At 38.6% G+C, this 27,322-nt stretch overlaps 1 protein-coding gene and 1 long non-coding RNA gene across 2 annotated transcripts in view; one reads left to right on the plus strand and one right to left on the minus strand.

Moving 5' to 3' along the window:
- The window catches only part of fbxo41 (F-box protein 41), a 40,090-nt gene extending 15,911 nt beyond the window's left edge, over positions 1-24,179 (plus strand). Inside the window, exons 4-14 of the mRNA XM_067497098.1 lie at positions 7,279-7,486; positions 11,540-11,613; positions 14,223-14,602; positions 16,466-16,704; positions 17,004-17,119; positions 17,385-17,537; positions 17,685-17,780; positions 17,901-18,019; positions 18,482-18,640; positions 18,922-19,037; positions 19,959-24,179. Coding sequence (XP_067353199.1) covers positions 7,279-7,486; positions 11,540-11,613; positions 14,223-14,602; positions 16,466-16,704; positions 17,004-17,119; positions 17,385-17,537; positions 17,685-17,780; positions 17,901-18,019; positions 18,482-18,640; positions 18,922-19,037; positions 19,959-20,021 — 1,723 coding nt within the window. The 3' untranslated portion in view covers positions 20,022-24,179. The remainder of the gene's footprint in view (positions 1-7,278; positions 7,487-11,539; positions 11,614-14,222; positions 14,603-16,465; positions 16,705-17,003; positions 17,120-17,384; positions 17,538-17,684; positions 17,781-17,900; positions 18,020-18,481; positions 18,641-18,921; positions 19,038-19,958) is intronic.
- Positions 23,969-26,171, minus strand: LOC137123425 (uncharacterized). Its single transcript, XR_010913846.1, has 2 exons — positions 25,950-26,171; positions 23,969-24,398 (listed from the first exon to the last, which is right to left on the minus strand). It is a non-coding gene; the product is annotated as an uncharacterized lncRNA (long non-coding RNA).
- Positions 26,172-27,322: the final 1,151 nt, after the last annotated feature.

Below are 27,322 nucleotides of genomic sequence, written 5' to 3' on the forward strand. Positions count from 1 at the left end.
TTGAATGCAAAGTGAAGCTGTCAGGGCAGAAAAGAACTTGCCTCATTAAGGTCAATGTCTGAGAGAGAGGAGCATGCAGTATTAGGATGACAAGACTTGTGGAGGCTTTCTAATGAAAGGAATTCAGAGAGTGAATGTGATCTGCAGACTGTCTGAGAATGTGGATGGTTAGGACTTTGACACCTGCCATAAAAATTTAAATATTCTGGTGTCTGTGTTTTTCATAAATGTTATAAATGTGCAGTGTATATCAAATGTCTGGAACCCATGTTGTGTCAGCCTGTAATCCGTCTGCATGACAGCAAAATATTGATGTGCTTATGTCTTGAAACAATCACATTTTGATGTTCTGATTGCTGCGGATGTCTGCAGTTAGACAGATTACAGAGATGTAATGAAGTCTTACATGTATGTACCTAGACACTGCATTCAGATTTGTGATATCAAGTGGCATGTAAGCCCAAAGGGTTCTGCGCATTAAAGAAGATAACCCAAACTGGGTCTAGCGAATGTTAACCCTCAGTTAGAGAAGGATTTAAGAGCTGATGGCTGTTCGTGTCTGTCATTAGATGAAGAAACGGATCTTTGTGTCCTTGAGGCTTGATCAAACGCTTTGAACACGAAGGAAAAGGGAAATAGAATGTTGCAAACACACACTCACAGGGCACGTCTCAATTCTTTCTCTTTGTCGAGATAGTTGGAAGGTTGAAGTAACCGCTGCATATTAGACTGTTAATCAGGAGGCCTTTGATTATAGTGATATAAGATCCCAGTATGCATGAATGTGATGCTGTTCTTCAGATGCAAACTCTTACTGTATGAAGACTGTTTATGTGCTTGGTTATTGAATCAATAACCAGGAAACGAATCTGCAAGTTACAACTGAGCATTTTCAGGTAAAAGTGCAAAAGGTTCAAGTTTATTTCTTAGTGTTTTTCTTTATATATCTTTTTATATCAGTTTTGGACCGTTGATTAGACAAGCCACATTACGGAGTCTTTTGGGAAGTTATGAAGGTGCGAGTTGTTGCCTCACAGCTAGAAGGTTGCGGGCTCATGTCCCCAGCTGACTGTGGAGCTTCTGTGTGGAGCTTGCGTGTTCTCCCTGCGCTTGTGTAGGTTTCCTCCCACAGTCCAAAAACTTGCATGTTAGGTTAATTGATGGCTCTAAATTGCTCTCTCTGTTGGCCCTGAGATAGACTGGTGACTTATCCCACCTCTCAACCGGTGACAGCTGGGATAGGCTCCAGCCCTCCTGCCACCCCACACTGGATAGGCGGTTACAGATAATGGATGGATGGATGTTGAAATACTCATCCCTTGGCTGTTTTATCTCAGGTTGACTCTGGCATTTTGTGAGAGGAGTGAAATATGTACTTTGATCTGATTGATTAGAGCCAAGATTTGAATTAGCGAGTTCTTGGGAAACCGGTCAAGCTTTTTTTTTTTAAAACAGAGGGGCTTTGAAAACAGTACATTTTATCCTGGGTCTCTTTCATCATCCCCTTTCTCCCAAACCCTTTCATGTCACGTCTCCTCTCATGTCACCATACTCTCTAGACAGTTACTTATAATGCCTTTATCTTTGTTTTTGTGTAATGCATACGGATTTGCATCATTATGACATGGTGACACAGTGTGGAGTGCTGGAAAAAGAAAAATAGAATTTGACCCAGGTGTCAAAACAAAACACCACACAAGCAGCTGCCTTTTGTTTAGAGGAAGCACTTATTCATACATCGTCTTCTTCCTCTAGCAGGCCTTTCAGTCAGTCATCTCTGCTCTTTAATATTAATGAGGCATAATTTTGAATTATTGGTCAGATAATGACAACTGTGAAAGAAGGCTGACCAGTGATTGTAATTAACATTTAAACAGAGCCTTGCAGCAGATCCTAAGGACACATCAGGCATTTATTTAGGCTTTCAAGTGCAATCTTTTATTTAATAAACAACCAACTGCAGGCCTTAAGTGGACCTATCTTGACACTCTTGAGATCTTTAATAAGAGCAGCAGCAAATGTCTGTGTGGTTTAATGAAAGCAAGAAGAAAAATCATTGGCATGATGTGGTTTTAGGTTTGACTGTACCTTATCCTAAGTACTGGATTTATAGCAGACTTATAACATACACAAGATTTAAGAAAAATCAATAAAATATGTAAAGAATGATAGATTTAATCCCTTTGCTTTCTTTAATGTACTCTATTTATGTACTTTAGGTTCTTGTTATTTATTGGCTGGACTACAGTTTACTGGATGCCAATACCCATGTCTGCAGTGTTGACATACCAGACACTTGTGCCCAGCCAAGAAAAAAATTCCTGTCACTATTCATGAAAAGTGGACTGTAAAAGTCTAGTAAAGTTTAATTTGTCACAGTAAAAGACTAAAGTAGTTTGGATGTTATTGGTTAGTTTAACGCAAATTAATTTGATAACTGTAAAATTGTGTGGTCTTAATAGTAAGGTTTGTGCAGTTTTCATGCATTCAATGAATATTTTATGATCAACTTGAGTGTACAGTAAGATTACAAAGGACTGTCCAGCTGAAAGGAAAGGTAAAGGTATATTTGAGTTTGACTTTAAGATTTTACATCTGCAGGGGATTAATGGCTAAAGACTTTAGTACAAACATGTTCACTGCAATACAATGCACATGTTTGCCAGCTTATTGAGCGTGTGGGTCAGTAATTACATAATAGTAATCCAAAATATATAGTGTTGAACTATTCTTATAAGTTTAAAGCTGTTACAGGCTCCGTACACCTATTTGAATCTAATTATAATTAGTGAGATGAGGTGTGTGTGTGTTATAAAGTCTGTATCTGCATTTGTGTGCCAGTGGGTGTGTGATGTACACCTTCGGCAAACTGTGAACACGAGGGTCACAAATAAGAGGTTTTCTCTCGCCCACAAACATGGATTGTTGTTGATCCAGTGCGGAATCTCCTCCAAGTCTTTTTCTCTGAATCATGCCCCAGACTAACAACCTACGTATTCATCACCCAGAAAAGATGGTGGCTTGCCTTTCAGCTTCCCTGGCATCCGGATAAACACACTATGTTTGTCACCTTAAGGCTTTATTTTTGAAGTGTTGGAGTGAGTCACGCTGAAACAGTGAGGTAAGTGTGTGTGTTGGTTTGTGTGTGTGTTGAAATTACAATTGACAACAGGAAGTAGCCACATCCCATTTCTCTCCTCCCCTGTCAAATCTCCTGTGCTTTCAGCTTCCACATGACTGCGGATTTGTGTTTTCTGTCTGCTGCTTTATCCTCTGCAGCATTTTTTTTTCCAGTCTTCGTGTCCATTTCCTCCCCTGGTGAGTTTGCTTCAATCCTCTGTTTCTTCACTTCACTTTATTTCTAACCGTTTTCTCTTTGCATGTCTCCCTGAATCAGGTGAAAACATTATTTTGCCTCTTCTCTCTTTTCCCCCTCCTTCTCAGTGAGGATTTCCAGTCTTAGTGAGGTTCCTTCAGTTGAGTGGTTAGACATCCAGGCTGTCGGCTGCATCTGTGCATTTCTTCCCTACATGCAAACTGAGCCAAACAGTTGCATTCCCTGTTTATTGCCTTTTAATAATGAGAGCACAACTTTCGCTTCAGGCTCCTTAACCACACATCAAATTTGGTGCAGCTCTAATTATTAAATCAAAATAAATGATACTTCAATCTATTAATTGTGCATAAAAATAAGATGCATAATGTACAGTAGGATGAATAAGTGATAGAATCTGTAAAAGGAGTTTTGTAATTCATTTTATTTATCATTATTATTCTACTTGTACATTCAGCAACTGCCTTGTCATTATAGCAGGTCACTAAACACTGGCTAAACATTGTGTTTGGAGTTTTGAATTTTGAATCCTTATTCATGTGTCAGATTTTTGCCCTGAGATGACTTTGTTGTGAATTGGCGCTATATAAATAAAGTTGAATTGAAAATTGAATTTAGTATGTAAGTATGCTATATATTGTAATATACTGTATATAATATTGTATTTATATATGACAAAAACCAGATAATCCTAATTTCATACAAAGTCAAGTCCAAGTGTGTTACATACTGACCTAACAATAAACATAAAATAACACTGAAACAGATATTTAATGGCTGTAACTATTTTAAATGAATCAGGCAAAAACAGGTTTTAGATAATACACCATAGATTATAATGCTTAAAGCTGCACTAATTGGTCATCATCAAAGTAAAGAACTCACAAACTACTCTGCAGGTGTCCTGTTACGTTTTTCCAGATGTAACGGGCAGTTATTTTCAGCAAAGCTCTCATTGACTGACTATATGTTGCAGCACCAAACTGCACACAGAAGAATAGGGAATCCTGAATAATTACTTAATACTAGCAGCTAAGAAGCCAGATATTGCCCCTAGTTTAGTTGGTGGAGACCAAAACAGAGGTTAAAAAAGACCATGAATATTGGGCTTCATCTTGTGGCCAGGGGCACAACTTCAAATTGATGCTAATGTTTTGCTGTGTACTGTATACAGATGAGATATGCACATGGACAAAAGACACAACAAATGCTGCTTTAATGTTAAATCAAAGGAACTGGAGGATATTTGAAATCTGAATTTAAAGGTAGCCAAAGTTAAGAATGAGACTTATGTCCTCTGGAAGTTTGTTTTAGCTTTAATATGACTGATGATGCCCAGTTTGTACCCTTGTGTCACTGAAACCACAACCTGCCACCTCTTGTTCTTGTATTACATTTTTCAGAGTTTATGAGAGATCCTTGTTGATAAAATCTGTATGATGTGCTTGCTGGATGTTTTTTCTGTTTGTTTTCCAGCAGCAGAGAAGAGAGTTTACAGCTTGGTGAGAATGAGATGAATGGGAAGAGCCTGGAGCTCAGACAGTTTGTCTCAAACACACGCAGACAAGTTCTTTTCCACAATGAAAAGTGTCATCACTAGCAGTCCAGACAGTCTTTTCTATGACTTCCCATGCCATTTTATATGACTCAATGATCCCAATGTAGATGGAATCATGATATGAGCATTATTTGACTGAGAAATTAGTGTTGATCATAGAACAGGCCACTTACATTTAATTTACTGATTCGCACACATTTGTGGTAGCATGTTTGTCTTCATGTCTCCTCTACAGTTACACTCATTTTGAAGTCATAGAGTGTTCTAATGTCTGAAGATGAGATAGTTAACTATGGCCAATGCCGCACTATTTTTATCACAGAATGTCCCCATTTCAAGACAGTTCTGGTGAGTGTTGGTACCATTAAAAACATTATTTTGGATTCAGATGTGGTAAACGTTTTAATGCATCTTCAGTCTGTCTCTGTCATACTATGTGTAGAGTTCACATCAGACTGGAGATGAGCAGCTTGGTTTATTTCGCGATGCTAAAAATGTTTGAAGGAAGAAAAAGCCTAATACAAACCAATTTAAAGTGGAGGAACATCGATTTTATGTCGCAATTTCCTGTCTGCAGTAATGATCTGAACCTTTTAATGGTTCGTCTGGCTTTGTCAAGGTCAGATCTCTGAATTGCCTCGTTAAGAGGCCTGGAGGATGTCTGCAGTTTCTATGAATTGTAAAAATATAGCCACTAAAAAAAGGAAGGCCATGCACTTAGGGGGGTCATGGATCACGTAGTGGCAAGATATGCAGATATAAAATCAGGATGTGATATACTAAAACTATAAACCAACAGTTGACCTAGTTTGTATCAACTAAAAATGTGCAACATTTGCTTGGTTTTGCCTTCTTTTCCCTGTGGTACACTGTAATGTAACATACACTATATTGCCAAAAGTATTCGCTCACCTGCCTTTAGACCCATATGAACTTTAGTGACATCCCATTCTTAATCCATAGGGTTTATTATGACGTTGGCCCACCCTTTGCAGCTAAAACAGCTTCAACTCTTCTTGGAAGGCTTTCCACGAAGTTTAGGAGTGTGTTTATGAAATACATAATACACAGTGCTTGCAGTCTTCACTCTAATTCATCCCAAAGGTGTTCTATCGGGTTGAGGTCAGGACTCTGTGCAGGTCAGTCAATTTCTTCCTCACCAAACCCACTCATCCATGTCTTTATGGACCTTGCTTTGTGCACCTGAATTTATTTATTTGGATGGGTGAGCGAATACTTTTGGCAATATAGTGTATATTAGATAAGGATGCAAGTTTGTTGTACACTAATCCAGATTATTTGCAAAGTAGTATCAGTGTAGTATCAGTGATTTCCAAACTCTTCCTTTTTTTAAAATGTATAATAAATATGGTTTGGATTTGGGCTGTTGGTCAGACGAAGCAAATACTGTTTAGGTTAACCGTCATTGCTGGATAATTTTCAGTTGCAACAAGCCCCTTACCTGAGAGAAAACGCTCTGAAAACCCAATGTATACTACTTACTTAGCACTGAATGCTAAAGAGACACAGTTGGACCTTAGCTTGTGAATATTCCCCTTGGTAATAATTAGGGTGAGTATTGGACTTTCTTTAATCAGTTTATGCAGGATTTAAAGAGAACTCTAAGTGGGCAGAGGTGGCATCAATCAGTTGCAATTGACTGGGACTCTTTGTTGTGACGTTGTTTGGTTCACAATGCCTGTGTTTTTTCCTTGAAGCAACAGTCATAACATTTTTTATGGAGAAAATTTTTTGAGGGTAGTTTCTCCTTTTAATTTGACGTACACCAAGTCAATGTCATTGCAGGGCCTGCTCATTATATACAATTTCTAATTAATATATTGGACTAATTACATTTGAACACAGGAATTTGTTTATCACCAGACTATTTATCAGCAGATATTTCAGTCCTACATTGTTTTGATCAGATGACACGGAGAGAATCACTGCTCAAATGCTGGAGACATTTGCCGAGGAGGCTGCAGACAACTACAAATGCATTTTGAATTCTTGGTTTATTTGACTGTATCTGGGTAACACACTGTCAGTTAAAAGGGCGGGAACTTGGCCCTTCTGGGACTTTGCATAAATATCTAACTGCTTTCTCTCACCCTCCGTATTATTTAGTTTCTCTCTTTCTGTTTGTTTTTGTTATTATGCATTTATCTGTGTCAGTGTATGGTATACACAATATAAAAACCATTTGAAAAAATGTGGTGAAGAGTGTTTCCTGCAGTCACATTAAGATCATTTAATACACAATCATATAAGATGAGCATGTAAGTGTTTGCTATAAGTTTGGTTCAGCAGATTTGTAGTGGCAGATAAGACTGCACTTCTAAGAATCTTTCAGTAATGAAAACGTCGTTTCCATCTCTACCCACAGAGAAGTCGCCCAGATCGACCAGTTCCTTCAGGAGACGGCGGCGCGAGAAGCCAATGCCAAGGTGCGACTGCAGCAGTTTATTGAGGAGCTGTTGGACAGAGCCGATCGTGCCGAAAAACAGCTGCAGATCATCAGCAGCTGTGGCACCACACCCAACGGGAGCCTGGGACGCTGCAGCCTCCAGGCCTCTAAGGGCAATGGACGCCAAGTGAGTATATCCTAATGTACTGGATATAATGTATGTTTTAAAAAAATCTAGATTTGTTAATTCTGAATTTTAGGCTTTTAGTTTTATATAAACATTTTGTATTTTGTCAGCCATACAGATTAAAATGGCATATCTATTACATACTAAATTGATTGTGATCACAACTGCATAAGAATCAGTCCCTTTAGAAATTCAGGATGTCGTGATTCCAACAGTTACTTATATGCAAAAGTTAGTACCCCCTCAGTTTATAATTATTTAAAATGTTTCCTTATCTGAAATTAAGTAACATTTTTATTAATTTAACAAGGGGGGGATGCAAACTTTTGCACTTATGCAAATACTCATTATTTAAGTATAACTCATTGACCCTTTTCTTACTTCTGATGTACCATGCTTTATGAGATAATTTCAATTGTCATAATAAATTAAACAACTGGCATATGACAAGAACTCAAATTTATGTAATACCTCTGCTTTTTTATTAGTTACCATTTTTATTTTTATTATAATTGCGCTACTTCAAAACTTGTCTGAGTGCTACTTACAGTATTACAATGTTGACAGAGTGGCTTTTTCATTTGAATAGTGCATAAGCATTGATGACATTGACTAATGTCTGTGTACTGTAAACCTTAGGTCAAATCAGTAATAGACTTCAAGATGCTGACGACAACAAGTCTGCTGTTCTTTAAAAAGCCAAAGGGGAACTAACACTTTTCAAGGGCCACATTTTTTCTCATACATCAGCAGGTGAAGTTCAATAAACTAGAATCATTTCAAAATCTAACTGCTGAGACAAGATGAGAATTTCCAGATGACTGGAGAAAGAACTTGGAGGCAGACGCCTTTACTGGCAATGAGTTTAATTTCAGCTAAGAATTAAATTAAATCTACAAGATCTGGGTTTGTTAGTGGAACAGAGGATCACAAGAGTGTGTGTATGCAAGTGTGAACATGTGCTTGATGCGTTTTAAGTCATTTATCTCATTTGTTGTGCCTCATGTGCCAGCAATCAGGCAGTCATTACCATGTCATTAACTGTATCAGTACACTTTTAATTAAACCTTCAGAGATGTTTTTATATAGTGAAATGCAAAGAACTTGTAGTGACAGGGTAGGATATGCAATGGGTGCTTAAAATATTGTACATGGGATATAACATTTTTTTTTTTGCATTTAGATTTAGTTTATACTCAAATCCTGTGTGTCTCTGATCCAGTGGTTTATCACTTTTACTGGACTTCATTCTCCCATTTAGTTCAATAAATTTCAAGTTTGTTTAATGTCCAACTGCAAATACATTTATACAATTAATTCTTGTTTTAATGGTTGAATTTAATAAATAAATATGTTGACACATACGCATTACAGACGTATGTGATTGCTAAAGATGTCCTTCTTTAACCGTGGAAATAAATCTGCCACTGTAACTGTAGCCTCCACTTTTGTGAACAGGTTTTCTGAAAAAAAGCGATGAAGTGTCCCTCTCATCTCTAAAGTCATGGCCTGTGGCTCTAGATTCTATGTATATACAAAGTTGCTTCACTACAAATAAAGATTAAGACACATTTATCAAATAACTTACTCCTATTTACATTGAGGCAGACGAGCAACCTTTAAGAGCAACTTTCAAGAAACCACAACTGCTGACGGAGAAGATGAATCATAAAATAAGGAGAATGTTCTCCAATGGCAAGTGCAGCGGATGCATGGAAAATTTTTGCAAATAAACTCAGTTCTAGCCTTATATTTGTGTTTACACCTCTGAAAATTGCCACTGAAAGAAAATATTTTCACATCCAAATACACACACAAAAAAGACAACAGCAGCCTTTAATCATACTGCTGCAGTTAATCTATCATTATTTATGGCCAGTGATATTTTCTACACTCACTCCAGTCACACCTCTGATTCCCGCACTGCAGCCATATACTGTAGCTACTCCTATATAAACTCATATATAAACTAAAAGTCTTAGTGAAACCCCTTAAAAACAGACCTAATGTGGCCAGGCATGTCTGCGTATATTCGACCATATTGTTTATGCATCTTCTGTATTTGTCCTGTAATCAAGTGATGCTCACCTACCACAGGATTAGGAAGGACTAAGGTTTGGAAGGTGACACAGCAGACTTTATCCCTGTCTGTTTAGGATTTAGCCACAGTGGACATACTAAAGCTCTGCAGCAGACTACATCCTGACCTGAGTGTACGCACATAAAAAGCTGCCTCTTGCCTGGAAACTGGAGACCAGCTCTTTGTCTCCAGGCTCAGTGCAGATTCCACTGACAGTGGCACGTTTTCCCCTCTGCTTTCCCTAATTGCACAATGCAAGAAAAAGGGTAAAAGCAGACATTTTCTGCTCTTAAAAAATGTCACTTAGTCAAATTATAATCCAACACTACTTGAAAAAAAAAAAGGCAACCTGTTTCGGATTGCACAAATGCATGCGCTGCCATGGAAACCAGTTCTTGCTCTCGCTTAAGGTTTCAACATGATTTTGAATCTGATAAAATTTGGTACAAATCTGCCTGAAAGGCATGTGCAGTTTCCTTCTTGGTTATTATTTGAGTGATGTTATGTGTAAAAAAAACCCAAAACAATCTCTTCAGATCACTGTCACCAAGTGCAAAGACATTGTCAGTGTCTTTGTCTCACTCACTTTACGTTTCATAGAGTACAGTAAATAATGTTAAGTAACCTAATTTTTGTAAGTTTTGAAACATGCTTGAAATAGTTTTAGGGCATAAAAACAGACCGATTTCTAAATAATTAGTCCCTTTGACCTGTGATTGACCTGGAATTCTGCCTGAATTTAGAATTTTTCTCTTGCATTTAAACATCAGGCAGTCTTATGTCTCTGTGCTCATGCTCATGTTGAAGGCCTGTGAATAATCAACACGACAAGTATAAGTATGCAGTCACACCGTGTTGGCACCTTTGTACACTCTCTGGGAAAGACCAGAGATGGCATCCAACCAAGAACACAGCTTCACAACCTGACTTTCCATCTCTTTGTCACGGCATCAGCAGGGTCGCCCATATCTCCCAGGAGAGTCACAGAGATATTTTGGGACTGACAGTTAGAGAAGGGAAGGAGCACTTTGACCCAAGCCCAGTCAAATGTAGCTCATCACAGGAAACGGAGTAATTTTTACGGGGCTTTTTTAACAGAAGAGGAGGAAGAAAGAAACCAAATTCTGTTCACCAGATTGGACTTTATTTTCTTTCATCCATATCTGTGAGGCTAGGAGCTATGTTCTGCCTTCACTGCAGTCTGGCCAGGAGTGAGAGCTGTGAATGGTGTGTTTGCCTGTTTCCTCCATGGTCCATTTTCACTGGCACTGAGCCAGAAAAACAAGCTGTGTGAGTAAAGCAAATCAAAAAAAAAGAGAGAGAGAGAGAGAAGAAGAGAGTGACAATGTCTTTTTATGCACAGTTTCCCTCTGCGGCACGTCGTCGGTCTGGTACACAGAGTTCCACCTGGCACCACTTCACTCACACATAGATTTTCTCGCATGTACAAACACTACACACAGTATACTTCAGTGCACGTTGGCTTTGAGTGGTGTGTGAAAGGGAGACAAGGAGGATTTTGCTCTTGGGTAAATAGAATGAGTGAGAGTCAGACTGCACACCCACAACCAAATACATTTTCATTCTCACCTGGTTTCAGAGCAAATATTTTAGGCTGTGGGAAAGATGCTGAGGGCTTTTTGTGTTGCTAGAGTGTTGCAAAATCTTAATTTAAAGATTGGACATGTTGGTTTAAAAGGATAGTGCATTTCCAGAGTCCATTGATGGACAAAACAATCCTTTTAGTGCTAACAAACTGTATATGACGGATCATTATTCACTCCCATGTTTTAATCATTTGTACTGGGGAAGCTCAGATCTGGAAGCTGAGATGAGATAAAACCACACCACCAAACAATGTAGTTTATAAATGTCTTTAATTAGAAGACCCATTGTGTTGTTGACTTCAGTCGTTTTAGTAATTATACTTTTCTTTGTTTCCCTCTAATCTGTACGTTTGTATCTCTGTCCAGAGAAACTCCAGCCTCTCTGGGAGCACGCGGGGAATGTACCAAGTGTCAGACCGGCGATCCTCCCCCAGCACAGGGTAAGTCAACACATTTTACATAAAGCTAGAACATTTACCTTGAATACCTCCAATCCACTCTACCACGCAGTATACATAAAAATCATTCCTGACACCTGACATAATATCCGGATGCTGATACTGAAACTGTACCACGACCTAAATCGTCAAAAAAACGGTTTATGGGCTAAGCCGAAGGCTAAAAACAAAATTAATAGAAATATTTACATTTTACCTGGTGGCCAGCTGATTGCTATTAATGTGCCCGGGTCTTTGCAGAGAAACAATGTTTCTGGTCCAGCTGGAAATTTTTTTTATAGTGTGCGCTGCTGTAGTGAAACGTAGTCTGTCACTTCTGTGGAAGTATAACACAACTCCTGGAGCCCCAGAGCTTTTAGCCAACGTCTACTGTGGTGGCTGCTGCAGGCCGATGGAGTTCAACTTGTCAGCCCTCATATCTCATATTATCTTATCTAATAACAAAGCAGTGGGGATTTAATCTTGACTAACTAACAACAAAACTATAACATTACCAGGTTATAACCAGGTAATAGCATGGTATAAGCAATAGAGTTATCTAGGTAATAGGAGACCATAAACATGGCAATAACTACTAGTTGCAGCCCTAATATACTTAGTACTGTCACAGATTTATTGCATGTAGTTTAATATTGACACTAGTGTCTTGACCCTTTATGTCTCACACACTGACGCCTTTCTCTATGAGGTGAGACTGAAGTATTTCTGGGGCTCTGCTGGAGATTTCCGACACATGTACATGTCCTACTACTCTGACTAACACAACTGTCATCCCCAGTTGGTATAAAAATGTGTCTCCTAATGCAACGTCACACAGTCAGGCCTTCCCCATTGATTCATTGACATACACAAACAGAGACCCAACAACAACTGTCCAAGCCTTCTGTCTCAAGTTATTAATGGCTTCTCAGAAAGGATTGAGATATTTTTGCCACTAGCTATAGTGTAGGATAGGTCATAAGCTGTTTTAATGATTTATTCATATTGACATCACCAGATATTTATGTAACAATTTTTAATCTACATGCATCAAAATTTGCACCAAAATAACAAATAAGTTTGCTCATTTTACATTGTGTATCTGTGTAATAACCACACCTTTCTTTCACACATAATAGTAATTGCAACTATTTTTTTAGTCAGGCCACTGTGCTAATTTTTTGTAAATGTAATCCATCACTTTGTCATACTTGCACATGGACATGTCTGATACAATCAGGATGCAAAATATTTCTCCATGATGGACGTAGGCTGCCTTTTCACGTTAATTTTCAGGTTGCAAAAATGTATAATCAATGCAACGAGACTGAAGGAGAGTATTTCTTCCACTGATTATTGTTGCAGTATTTTCACAGTATTTATTTTCTGAATGTACTTTGCATTCTGAAAACAAATTATTTAGCAACTGTCAATAAAGACATTTTTATAATTGAGATCATTCCATTGCATCTACCTGTATGTATATTTAATGACAGTACATTGTCTGGTTCCACCTGGCTCATTAGACTGTGATGTTTACCAGTTCACCATGTCACTGCCTCATATTTAAATGTTTAATTTTATATTTAAACACTTTTTTCTGGCCTTAATGTGTGATGTGATTTCTAATGTTTGTCTTAAATGTATTTTATGTCTTGTAGATCCTTTACATTCACAGACACTAATATGTGCTAACTGTTATTTGCTCTCATTTTTATTCCTACAATGGTTAATGTGGATGGTTAGACTCTTGTTGTTATGAAAGAGTTTGAAAGAGTACTGAGAGGAAAGAAACACAAAAAGAAATAAAGAAAAATGTCCTACTTTTTGAAAGGCTGATAATTGTAATTGCTCATTTTTTGTGTTGGCTCAGAGGTTATTTTAGGTACTGTGGCTCTATGTACTGTATGTACAAATTCTGCCCTCATTCTACACTGAATCCTCTGAAATCAAGCTGTTCCCTGTCAATCATACTGTACTTTACCTATTTAAGGTTTGTTTTGCTTTTAGAAGTGGTTCAGAGCTTCCACATGTGCCAGATTGTGCCAGAGACTGCTGTTTTGACTGATGTTCCACTGTGTAGTAACGGACTAATGCCCCTTAATCTGAAACATTAAAATTACCAATAAAAAGAGTCAAAAGAGCAGGTCACCAAAAGATTTAGCGCAAGTATAGTGCTGCTGCATTTTATATTTTGTGAGAAGCTTTTATGTATAGTGGGTTTATATGAATGTTATCCTTCTTTAATCAGCATCTACCGTAGGTAACACATTTTTCTCTGTTACCTTCCTAAACTGACTCAAGGACTCAGGACAGAGGTGGATGACAAACTGTAAAGCCCACTGATTGTTTAAGTGGATGATATGCTGTATTATTCTCTTAATTTTGGTTATATGTTCCATAATTTGTTCTCTGGTGCTACACCTGAGCACAAATATTTAATGTGATAATAAAAAAAAAGAAAAAGAAAAAAGATCAGTACTACTATGGTGTAATTGTATTATATATAGAATACAGCACTGTACGGTGTTTTTAGACATGTAAGTATTTTATCAAAAGTATTTAAATCATAACTTATCATACTTTTCTATTGCCTTCTCTAATTGCTGCAGAGCATCAGGGCGGATCAAGTCTGTCTCACAGGGCTCTGGAGGTTATGACAGTGACAGTGTTGAGATGCATCCCATGGAGGATTGTCCCGAGGCTCAGTACTATCACATGCAGTGCCGGTTGGGTGAGGGGGGTTACGAACGCTCACCTGGATGTGGCTCAAGAAACTGGGGTCTCCGTAAACAGGCTATTCAGAACTGGCAGCGACGGCCTTACAGAAACTGCAACGAAGGCGACGAAGGAGACATGTCGGACGTGGGCTCCCGGACCACCGAGTCTGAGGTGGAGATGTGGGAGCAAGAGAGGAGAGCTGTGGCTGAAGTTCAGCAGTCTGCTGCGCCCTATCCTCACCATGGCAGGGCAGGGTACCGCCCTAACGCAGGTACGGGCTCACTGGAAAGGTATTCAGAGCAGTAGAGCTGGTTGTTCTTAGAAATATTGTTGTTCTTAAATACACATTGCATATTCACACACTCTCTCAAATCTAACACTCAGGCAGTAACACACACACGGGAGCCAGGATTCGCCAAATAAAGCTTTAAAATTACTCCCATAAGAGCAGTGACTTATGTGGATCTAGGTCAGGTTGAGTTGCAGTGCTGTGATGTTGCTTGAGCTGTGTTACTGACTAAACCTTATCTACAAACTAAGCAGCCATGTATGTATACAGTATTGTACAATACATGTAGAGGTATGAACCCCTAGCAGGTATACACTTCAATATATGAAAACAACACTTTTAATACTGAATTTCTCCTTATCTGAATCATTTTTTCTGGGTACATGCAATAACTTGACATCACATTAAATTTTCACCCATAGAATATACAAGTACTGAACCCCAGATTTTTTAAGTAACAGTCTAAACCATGACGAGCGTTGTTGTTATTCACGGGCAGAGGCCACAGGATGTGAGTAAAAGCAAAAACACAACATGTGTGTGTGGTCCATAACAGGACAATTTGTTGTAAAGTTGCTCTTTCTGTGTTCAAGAAAGAACATCTGCTAAATACGTTTAGTTTCAGTTTTTGGGAATCTACTGTATATGCAGCTAAAGTCATTTTTTTAAATCTGGTACCGTATTTCAGTTTTAGATGATAAGTAAACAAAGTCGTACATGTAGTAAGTCCTACTGCATACTCTCCTCTGTCTGTCTTTGGCAGACATTGAACATGTTTACTGTATATTTGTGGGAGCATTATTTGTCTGTTGTATCATCTCAGTTTGTCTTCTCGTACTAAGCTTTGCAATCTACTGACTGAGCCAAGTTAGACAGTCAGTCATGCCTGCACATTTCTTCTGATGCACCACAGATTGTACAGCTCTCTGTTCACTTCCTGCCTTGCCAAGATCCTTAAACTCACTGCTGCTTCCCTCTATTTTTCTCCACCTGCTGTCAAGTTTTCTTCTAAATAGCTGGTGAACTCAGACAGTCTGGTAAAGAGCAAAACTGGGCCATAGCCCTATGATAAATCTGTACGAAGTGCGATGATTGCCCCATTAACTCAAACATTTTTCTCACATAACACTCATGTTACTGGCATTCCTCTTCTCTGACGTAGTTCTCCTTATTGGGAAAGTCTCTGCCAAGTTTTATCAGATGGTATGTATCCACAAGCACACAGTTTTTTCTCAGCATGTAACACACAGCTTAGCTTTTTTAGTTCATTTGGCAGTCTTGAGCGTAGGTGGTGTATCTGTGTGTGAGTGAGAGAGAGAAAAGAGGAGAGAGAAAAAGAGGAAAAGAGTGAGAGTGTAAGCAATGGTTCATAGCCCTGATGGTTTCGAACAGACGCCTTTCAAGGCCAAAGATAAAATGAGTCATGTAGGAGCAATCTTACTGGAGATTGGAGGAATAGGCCAGGCTCAGATTGGACATGTGGTGTCGGCCAATAAATAGCAATAGAGAAAATAACAAGATGAAGAGAGAAAAAAAATTATGTAACTTCATATAGTGTCTTGTTGAAGTTTGCTGCCACCGTGTGACGGACAATATTGTAACAGTATCCTCTGTTCTTTAGAAAGTGGCTACATTAAAAAAGTAAAAAAAAAAAAGACTTTCTGCACGTTTCAGGATTCTGCAAGTTGTTTTCAAATGTATCAGTTAAAGTACAATGAATGTCACATGTGCCAATAGATGAAAGTTTTGTCTTATCTGCCATTGTGGTCTAAATTCATGGCAGGGGTCTCATATACAAATGTACTGGACCTGTAGTTCCAGAATGTGTTGTTTATCTTCCCACAGGTCGGTCAGAAGGAATCTACAGCAAGCCATGTCGCCATGAAAAGAGCCCCTCTAAAGCCAACGAGGTGATCAGTCCAGAGATCCTGAAGATGCGTGCAGCTCTCTTCTGTATCTTCACCTACTTGGATACTAAAACCCTTCTGAGAGCTGCTGAGGTGTGCCGTGACTGGAAGTTTGTGGCTCGTCACCCAGCTGTGTGGACCAGAGTCCTCCTGGAGAATGCTCGCATTTGTTCCAAGGTTCATAGTAAACATTAAGAGTCTGTATGCAGTCAATAGTGAGTAGCATTGTCAATATAGAACCATGCTGTGCTTAAATTTGACGTTGGTCAGTGAAAAACAGACACGAAACATGAGGAGAGAGTATGATATGCAACAAAGGCACCCAGCCAGGGTTGAACCATTAATTTTTCAGTTACGTTGTGTATCCTGTTACCGTTCAACTACAGGGGTGCTCCGTTTGATGCTTTTAGAGTAACTGTACTGTCTTGGCTGTGTATTATTAAGATTTATGAAGATTTACCATGCTTCTTTCTTAGTTCCTATGCACCTTGTCTCAGTGGTGCACTCAGACACACTCCCTTATCCTGCAAAACCTTAAACCACGACAGCGAGGCAAGAAGGAATCCAAGGAGGATTACCTTAAAAGCACACGGTAAGACATTCATGAAGTATAAGCAGAGACGAAGGTTTACATTTCCTGAAAGAATGAAAATGCATTTTAAAATGTGTGGAAGGACTAAGAGAGCTTAAGAACTGCCCCAAATACAAACATAGATCTGTTTCTTCCTCCATATTTGCCCTAAAACATTTCAGGAATATTTTGTTGTGTGTCAAATGGTATGGGTGCTGGAGGACTGGAGTACTACTTTCTCTGCTCTGTTTGTCTTTTCCTGTTGACATTTGCTTACATCTCTAAGTGGCTGTCTGGAGGAGGGTCTGGAGGCATTGTTGAAGGCCACAGGAAGTAACCTGCTGATTTTGAAGATTTCACACTGCCCCAACCTGCTGACTGATCGTTCCCTGTGGCTGGCCAGCTGCTACTGCCGAGCTCTGCAGGCCGTAACCTACAGGTAGAGCGGTACACCCTCTGTACAATTTAATCGTTATAAACACACTAATGTATCAAACAGGGGTGCTGGATTTTAATGCAATTAACATACAGTGTCACATGTATGTTTTATAATTGTATAACTTGTTGTATTTTATTTGTGTTCTAGGAGCGCTACTGACCCAGTTGGGCAGGAAGTGATCTGGGCCCTTGGAGCAGGTTGTAGAGACATTATCTCCCTGCAGGTGGCACCACTACATCCATGGTAATATCTATGAAAACACAGAGCATCTCGTTCATCTTCATTCATGACAACATGCTCTGTGTTGTGATACCTCTAAAGTAGGAAATCGCTGAAATTAACTTTTATTTCTGTCTCTTTCAGCCAACAACCTGCTCGCTTCAGTAACCGATGTCTGCAGACAATTGGACGATGTTGGCCACACCTTCGAGCACTTGGCGTGGGGGGGGCTGGATGTGGCATTCAGGGACTGGCTTCCTTGGGTAAATGTTGCTTAAAACAAGGATTTAACACATAATTAATGTGAATGAGTGATTTAAAAAAAATGAATATCATTCATTGTAAATGAAATGTTGTCACACTTTTCCTTTTCCTTTATGAATGTGTGGTGTGCATATGCGAGACAGTGAAAGCACAGTAATTCCCGTGCTAGAGAGTAAAAAGGGCATCAGATTGTCCTTGATTAACCTGGAACAGAAGACAAGAGTTTATATGTACCAGCCACTGACAACTTTATCATGTGACACTGTTTGTCCAAGATCCAAATGCCAAAACCAAAATAATATTTGGTTTTATTTTGGAATGGTGTGCATTTCAGACCCAGTTGGTTCTCACAAAACTTTACTGTATGTGCTGTAACCTTTTGTAGTGTAGTATTCCCACATTCTTTTGTTTTGTCTTCCCTGTCTCTTCATGTGTTTATTTCCCTTTAACCCCCCCATCAGCGAGGAACTGCATGCGTCTGCAGGTGCTGGAGCTGGACCACGTGAGTGAAATCAACCAGGAGGTGGCAGCAGAGGTTTGCAGAGAGGGCCTGAAAGGATTGGAGATGCTGGTGCTCACTTCGACACCAGTCACCCCGAAGGCTCTTCTTCACTTCAATAGTACGTTTTCATTGATTTGTGAATGTTGTGTTTCAAATGAGCTTTGAATGTTCTGGCCCCAGATTCCTTCACTTTTTGCTGTAGATTTAATGGATAAAGTAACTCAGTCTACACTCAATTATCCATAATGTCTCATCTAGATTGAAAACACATTTACTTATTTTTTTTGCAAAATGTATTAAAAATTTAAAACTTTGTAGAATCGTTCTTCCTGACAAATCGAACAACGCCAGAGTGGAAGGGAAGCATCTGTGAAAATCTGCCTCTTTTTGTTCATGTAGGTGTTTGCCGCAACCTGAAGTCCATCGTGGTTCAGATCGGTATTGAGGACTACTTTGATGATCCCAACAGTCCTGAAGCTAGAAAACTGTTTGATGAAATGGTTAACAAGCTGCAGGTAAAAGCACCTTTTTTGTCTTTGATCAATCTTAGAACTCAAATACTACCCAGATCATAAAGTATGTGATTTATCAGTTTTCATAATAATTTGTATGCACATTTAAACTCAGAAGAGTAAGAAATGTATAGTTTATGATCAGTACATGGGTTTCTCCCTAATGCCAAAATTATTGCCCCTCAATTAATTTGCTATTTTATTCTTCCATCCTTCTACTGCACTGTGTGAAACTAATCTCCAGGGGCCCTCTCCTAGGGGTGGTCACCCCTTTTAATGGCAGTCTGTTAAGCACATTCTTGTCTATTGCTTCGTCCTCTTTTTAGCCAACATTTTGATGGCGTTTTGAAACACTGTTCAGTATGACTAACATGTAAGCTCAGAGCTTAACATGCATCTATTTTTATTACAACATTCAAACCATTAGTCATGTTTTCTGAAATCCCAGTGATTGTTTGTTGTGGACGTGCTGCTGATAACTCACTCAGTGCAGCCTGAAGAGGCTCAGGTCATTCTTATAACTGACCACATACAAACAAAGACTTAACCAAAAGCTTGTGAGATCCCAGGTTTTATTTATGTTTGGTTTTTATGAGTCAGTTTATCATGTGTTCTTCTTGGCTATAGCACTCAAGATGGTGGGATTGCTCACAGCAGTTAGGTAACCACTCCAAAGCTGCAAACAGCTATGATTTATTTTTACTCCTCTTCAAGTTTGCTGTGAAAGGAAGCCTAAGCTCTCCTCTTATGTTATTCATCTTTTTTTTTAAAGTAAGTTCTGTGGAGGTGAAGCTCGTGAATGGTTAGGGTTGCACCTCAGTGTTTTTTATAGCTTTCTGTCATACCTCAGTTATTGTGCACCCATGGAAGGAAATATAATACCATGTTCTTCTCCTTCTTTCTTTTTTTCCTCCTTTTTTTCAGGCTCTGAAGAAGAGACCTGGGTTCTCCAAAATCCTCCATGTGAAAGCAGACAGTCTCTGCTAACATCTTTTGTGTTAGTCCTTAAAATCTTTGAGAGGTGCCATCTGGTCTCCAGTCAGTCAAAAAAATGCCAGCTGTTTTGAGCCGACTCCACGGGGTTCAGTGTTGCTGCAGCACCGACCTCGTGATGAACCGGGGGCCGAAGCTCAATGTGCATACTCCCCATGTACAAACGTGAAACAGAAAAACTAATTTACTATTCCAGCAGTGAAAATGGTTGGGACAGACAACTCACGGGGCTTATTTGGACCAACTCTCGCACTATCCATGAGACGAAGGGCCTGTTTTAAAGTTCACAGACTCGACTAACCCAACAAAACTGTCGGTTCCTTTTTTTCTAAGTTGTGTTTTGCTTTCACCATCAAAACGAAATGTCTCGTCGCACAGAGCCAGATGCTTTCTTTAAATGCCTGGAGCCAGGTGACAACACTGTACTTAACTGTCTGCATTTACATAGTGCTTAACAAAAGGATCTGAGACTACCTTCAACAGCAACAGCTCGTGGGCAGGAGCACATTATAAAGCATACATACTTCCCACAGAGAAGCACGTTAAATGGTAGCAAGTGTAAGAAACTGCAGAAACACTGATTTTCTCAAGAGTTCTCAAGGTTTAGAGTTTTCAAAGTTTAGAGTCAGGGGCTTTATGTTTGTGTGCGTGGATGAACGAATGCTTAAATAGACCAAGTGAGAATTGAGCAAAGCTTCTCTTACAGCCTGAGCTGGACTACATTATGCTGATCTGGACAATGGTCAACCCTTACTGCTTCCACCCGGAACAGAAACATGCTGCACCAGCTCCAGACACAGCGGCAGCAGCAAGGACAGTCTCTGCTGTAACACACAGACCTTGACAGTCTCCTGGCTGCTGCATGGTGATGATGCATTTTTGCCTCTTTTACCATCCTCTGCTTCCTCATGCGAACAGGGTCGCGTAACAAATCTAGAATGTAGAATTCTTGATCATTATCGACACTCTAGATCTGTTATCGTGCAGGGTGCAGTATCTGATGTTCTCTTTAATACCACTGGAAGATTATCCATAATGCATTTCTGTCAAAACCTGGTGCCATTTATATGTCTGTCCTCATTCCAGTGAATCTTTTCTCCTATGTGCCATTAATAAGGGAAGGTGCAACTTACGGAGTTTGGATGAAAGCAGCTGTTACTGACATGAGGGTTTGTGTTTCATATGGAACATGTTCTCCAGGTATCTTAATGTGTTGTAGAGGTTAATATATCGAGGGTTTCCTATTTTACCAATTACCACTATACTGTGCCATTCTTATTCATAGGGCTTATCATGGTTGAGCCTTCTTACAATCGTTATTTATAGTCAACAGCTGACATCCTGTGGCTCCCTCTGCTGGTGTTTGCAAGCAGTTACACAGCTGCCAGCCAGCTCTGATGTTCTTTTTGTAGCACATAACCAGTTTTTCTGACCTCAGAAAAAGTCTTCTGTACTATCTTTAATTGGCACAATTCGTGGTTACAGTTTAATTTAGCTAACTGTACATTGCAGAAAATCTCAAGAAGTACTGCTTACAGATATGGCACTGCTTACACGCCTTTAAAAGGAAGTGCCCCAAATGATAGACAATAAAAATGTTTTACAAGTTATAGGGAATACTCAGCACATGTGCACAGTAATGCAGTGTCTGTGGCTCCTGTTACTGCAGGCTGTGACAAGTCAAGAAAATAACCACGAGACCATCTCAGCTTGGAGATAATAAACGTACACAAAACCTACAGTGAAATTTACAGAAAAGCATTAGGGCCACTGTAAAATAGGAGTTAATAATTCTTTCATTAAAGTCAGAACTCTGACTTTTAAAAACTAAAAAGAAACTCAAAAATCTGAGTTTAAACACAAAATTCTGAGAATAAACTTGGAATCACTCAAACTCAAAATTATGATTTGAATCAGAAGTTCAAGTCAGAATTCAGATATTTTTTACAGTGGCCCTTTTCTGTATAATATATTTTTAATTGATTTATTTTTGTCGTACTTTGACCCAAAAGTCAGAATTTCGATTCTGCTGCATTGATTTTTAAACCTATCTCTCTAGCAATTTCCCCCTTACTTACTGAAAGTGCAATACTAAACTGCTGGAGTGCTGCTTTAAACAGAGCTCCTGTTAGACACTTGGGTCACTTTAATTTTAAGAAATCGTGCACACAGTTTTAAAACAGGTTTTAAAATGAATCACATCAGGGAGAACATGCCTCTTCCCTTGCAACACAATTGTTTTACCATGCACTCCTAATTTGTCTCTACAACATTTTTGAGTGGAGTGTGCAACAAAGCAAGGTGACCGTTTGCAGGAATGCTGTGCAGGGGTTTGTCAAAAGGGCCCTTAAAAATGTAAAAACTCACAGATGAGGTTGTGAGCTGCTGAATGTGGGCTCTGCTTCATAGTCAATAATGTTCATGAGGACTTGTGTAGCTGCATATTCTAGTATTGATGTTCCGGTTCAATATGTGAGAACAGTTGTAGATGTTCATTACTTCATGTTCTTCCAGTACTGCATATTATCCTACACTAGTACAAATCGTCTGCTTGGTTTCATTGCGGGGAAAAAGGTGGAACCTTTTAAATCTTTGCTGTCACAATAGAGAAAAACACAAAAAGCACTTGTTGATTTTAAGTTTTAGACAATCCTGCCTTCGCTATCAGCTAATCTGTATATAGTGTTTGTAAAAAACAAAAAGAACAAAAAATGATCAAAAACAAGGAAAAAAGGACCAACATTTGATGTTATATAATATTAAGGTCATACTTATGAGTGGCAACAGTTGAAGTTTACAGGTGTTCTGTAAGCATTTTCTCTCCAAAGTTGAATGAAAGATAAACATAGAGAATTATATTATGTATAACAGTAGTGTTGAAATTGCAGTTGTGTATTAGATATTGTATATTAATTGTGCATCAGAGTCATATAGAGATGGAAATTATTTAAGAAGAGGATAATTCAGCTATTTATTTCTATAAAAAAAAGCATTGTGTATAATGTTGGCATGTTTGTGTTCATGCATCAATCATTAAGTTGCCTTCTTAACTGTTCTGCTACTGTGGCAAGAAAATTATTAGATGTTTAAAGAGCTTTGATTGCCTGCAGGTTAATAACATTTCTCTTTATTTAATCCCGTCTGTTGTTGCACTAGTGAGGAAAAAAAGATATTTCAGATGTTTATTATACAAGTGTTGTTTTTAATGTTCAGCTATTTCTCAGTATTTGACAAAATATGATGCACTTTTTTTCTGGAACACTTTTATCGACGGTCATGGGTTTAGACAGAACTGATGCCCGGCAGTGTATTCTGTTGTGGTACGTGACCAACTGTTCACTTACGTGTTCAGAAAGCTAACTTAATGAACTTCTATAAGTGAACCACGTTTCTCTCTTACAACATTTCTCATGTGTCATTGCTTGGAAAGATAAAGCTCAAGTTTTATTCAGCTACATTCGAGTGCATTTTAGGTTAATTGCCAATATGATTTATGTTCACCTCTGTAAGAGTCTCTTCCTAAGTTTCGCATTATACTTTTAAGTTTCATGCTCATACCAACCGAACATTTGCTTTACTGTGAAAATGGACCTGCTGAAGGTGTTACAGACCCTGTGTGCTCTGAAAAAGCAAATTAGAGGTGCCAAGCACACCACAAAAAAAACATGTTTTTTTTTTCTGCCTCTTCAAATGCCATCCTGACTCATTTCTAATTTCTATTTATCTGAAATCTGAAGCATCTATTAACTAATATGCTTCTTCATTCACATTTGTCCTTTTTTTTACACAACCAGTTACACCACTTCATCATACTGTGCAATTAAAAAAACTGTATGAGTGTTCTGTACATTTTTTATGTCTGAATGATTGTACTCTGCCCAATCATCTGAATAGTATTTTACGCATTACCTCAACACTTATCTGGGCAACTAAGTGTGCAGTTTGTCTTTGTAATTTTTGACTGCAAACGACAGGTACACCAGTTGGTCCATGAACTGCGTCCTTGTTCCTACAATGACAAAAACATTTTTGTTGCTGAAAATAACTTTCCCAAAACAGGATCAGCCTTCTTCGATGACTGCAATAGATGGAAATGTTTTATTACTCATTTTCACTCATTTGTTGTCATCAATAAAATTGCTTTAAATTGTATACGTACATATTTTCTTCACTGTTTTTACATTGGATGTATAACAATCTGGAAAACTGTTTTGTTTCACCTAAAGAGGGAAACCAATGACTTTGCCTTCTGATTACAGCTGAAGTTGAATGGTTAAGTCCTCTGACTCTGGAGCCTCACGTGTTCTCCTTTTGGACTCGGACTCCTGCCAGAACTTTGTCCCCATGTCTCCCTCTCTGCTTTCCAACTGTCTGAATGAAGGAGGAGGGTGAGTACATTGCCCAGAGAAAACAAGGCTTCAGCTGCTTTGTGCACACACAGTCTAACAGTACACAACACGATGTAGCTTGCCCGGTTGATTTCATAACTTGCGCAACAAAACTGTTGTATTCAACTGAAACTATTTAGCTCTTTGCAGCTATTTGTTTTGTTTTGGTTTTATGGTTCGCAAACTTAATGTTTAGCTTCATTGTCAGTAGTAGTTAAAGCTGGAGTTTCTTCTCCAGGTAGTTAAGAAACTAGGTAAAACAAAACTGTAGTGGTGGAATGTAAAGTAGTACTTAAGTATAATTCTAAGGTATTTCTACTAGTAATAAGGAAGTGTTTCCATTTTGTGCTACTTCATACTTTAACTTCACTACATTTTAGAGACAAATCATGTACCTTTAGCTCACTATATTTACCTAGAACTATTGCCAATAGTTACTGCATATATACTACATTATCTAAAATAAGACTATATTGGTCCTTTGAGAAATTCCCAAGCTCCCCATCAGTATGTGAAGAAAATCAAATCATAATCTTATGCATATTCTTATGCATGCATAACAGCTTATGAGATCTTTAAAATAAACTCCAGCTGCAACATTAAAGTGATGAACACACTTATGCATCAGTATTTATAATCCAAAAACCTTTTATCCAAGAAGAATGAACCAGTCCGCTTTTTTGTATTTTTGTATATTTTGGACCAATGATTGGTTGATTGAACACTTACTTAACAGAGTACTTCTACAATGTGGTAATGAATCCTTTATCCTTTAGCTTTACCCTAACCTGAAATGTAGCAGCTAAATGTCTGCATGTTTTATTTAGTGGCAACAAATAGAGAATAAAAGAATTCGAGTAAATGTTTGACAAAATGACCAGAAATGCACTCCCAACTGAATTCCTCTGTTTGTGTAATATGTTACAGCTTTTTAAGGTAGAACAGCATTGTGCATTTTCCAAACATCGTTTAAGTGCTGACTGTGAATGAATCCTGGTTTTAATGAAGCACAGCAGTGTTCATTTCTCTAATCAAAGCTCAGAATTTAATAACAGCATTGAAAGTTTATTTTTAGATTCAAAATATTTTAAAATAAATTTTTTCTCATATACATCGTGTATATATAAATGTAAATTCAGACCAACTGGACCTGATGTGTATCTTTGGTAGTAATGCACGTAAGTGATATCTAATTAAAGCATATTAAAATTATTATTTCCATTTTTGTTAGTCCCCATTTAAGCTGTTTGCAATCTGCATGAATTGTTCATAAAATGAGATCTGATTTTTGCCAAAGTAATAAAGCCACACAACCACACAAAAAACATTATTCAGGCCTGGTATCCATGGCAGGAAACCACAGAAGAAGCCAATGCTCTTCTAAAACATTGCAGCACACTTGTAGTTTGCCAAGGACCCCTTCGACCCTCAACAACACTACTGGGAAAATGTTTTGTTGACCAATGAAACAGAGGTAAAACTATTTTGGAAAAACACACAGAACTACGTATGGGCCTAAAAGAGAACTGCATACCATCGTGAAACCATCATCCCATCAGTCCCAAGTACAGTGGAGGGAGCATCATGGGTGATTGTGGTGGAGAAGGTAGAGCAGTCGTCCACCAGTTCTAGGTTTTTTGGTTCGATCCCCGGCTCCTCTGGTCACATATTGAAGTGCCCTTGCGCAAGAAGTGAGTGTTTAGACCGCTTGCTGTTGTGGAAGGAAACAATAATTGCCCAAGTTTATCTAGGTATCCTACAGAATGTCAGGATGACTGAAGGTCAAATGGTCCAAAATTCCTCCTGAACATTATGCAGGTGTAATACACAGCTACAGCAATTGCTTGCTTGAGGGTAGTGCTGCAAAAGGTGGTTCAACCAGTTATTAAAACACTGTTGTCTGTTACTAGTTTCACTTTGAGTGTAGAATGCATGTGTTTAATAAGGACATGAAGGACTGTACTACTGTACTTGTGCCAAATATAATTGATTTTTATTGTTTTACTGTAACCAGTAAGCAGCTTACTATAACTGCTTTAAACAGTTGTTGTATTTATTCAGGGCCCTGCATACAAATGCACTCACACATGCAGGTGTTTTTTTGATTAGATGTGTGCTCACACTGAAGCATGATGTCACCTTCATTAACCTGATTCACAAATCGGAGACAGAGAGAGAGAGAGAGAGAGAGGCTAATTTGTGTTAAACTTTAATCTGCATATTCACACATGCTGCATGCTAAATCTGCACAGTTTACACTACATATTAATCATTGAAGTATTCTGGTCTTGTGCAATTTGTATAAGCTTTGATACACAACTTTTCAAGAGCCCGGCTGTAGCTCAGTTGGTAAGGCAGTCGTCCACGGACTACAGGGACAGTGGTTTGATCCCTGGTCCCTGGCTATATGTCAAAGTGTTGCTGGGCAAGCCCAGGAGAAATTGGGGAGGGTTGCATCAGGAAGGGCATCCAGTGTAAAAAAAAAAAAAAAAAACTGCCAAAGTTTCAACATGCGGACAATGATCCACTGTGGCAACCCTGAAGTCACAGGATAAGCCCAAAGGACAAAAAAAGAAAAAAATAAGGCATTACCTGAAAAAAACATTTAGATATAATCGCCCTCTAGTGGGTTATCAGTGTAATGCATGCAGTTGGGGTCCTTTTATGTGGTGTAATTTAAAAATATGTTTTATGTTTTACTCTATTGTAACAGTAATAAAATAATTGTGTGTTATCTTCATTGGAAACCTTCTGTGGGACTATGAATACTTAAGTTATATACTGTAAGCTGTTTTTTCATAGTGGTGCTAACATGAGATGTTCTGCATCTGTCAAGAGGGGAAAAGAAATGAGTGACGGTGAGCTAAACCTGCAGCCCATGAGATTTGATGCATTGTAGAATCACTG

Source organism: Channa argus, chromosome 3 (assembly GCF_033026475.1).
Source record: "Channa argus isolate prfri chromosome 3, Channa argus male v1.0, whole genome shotgun sequence".
In the NCBI taxonomy this organism is placed as follows: Eukaryota; Metazoa; Chordata; class Actinopteri; order Anabantiformes; family Channidae; genus Channa; species Channa argus.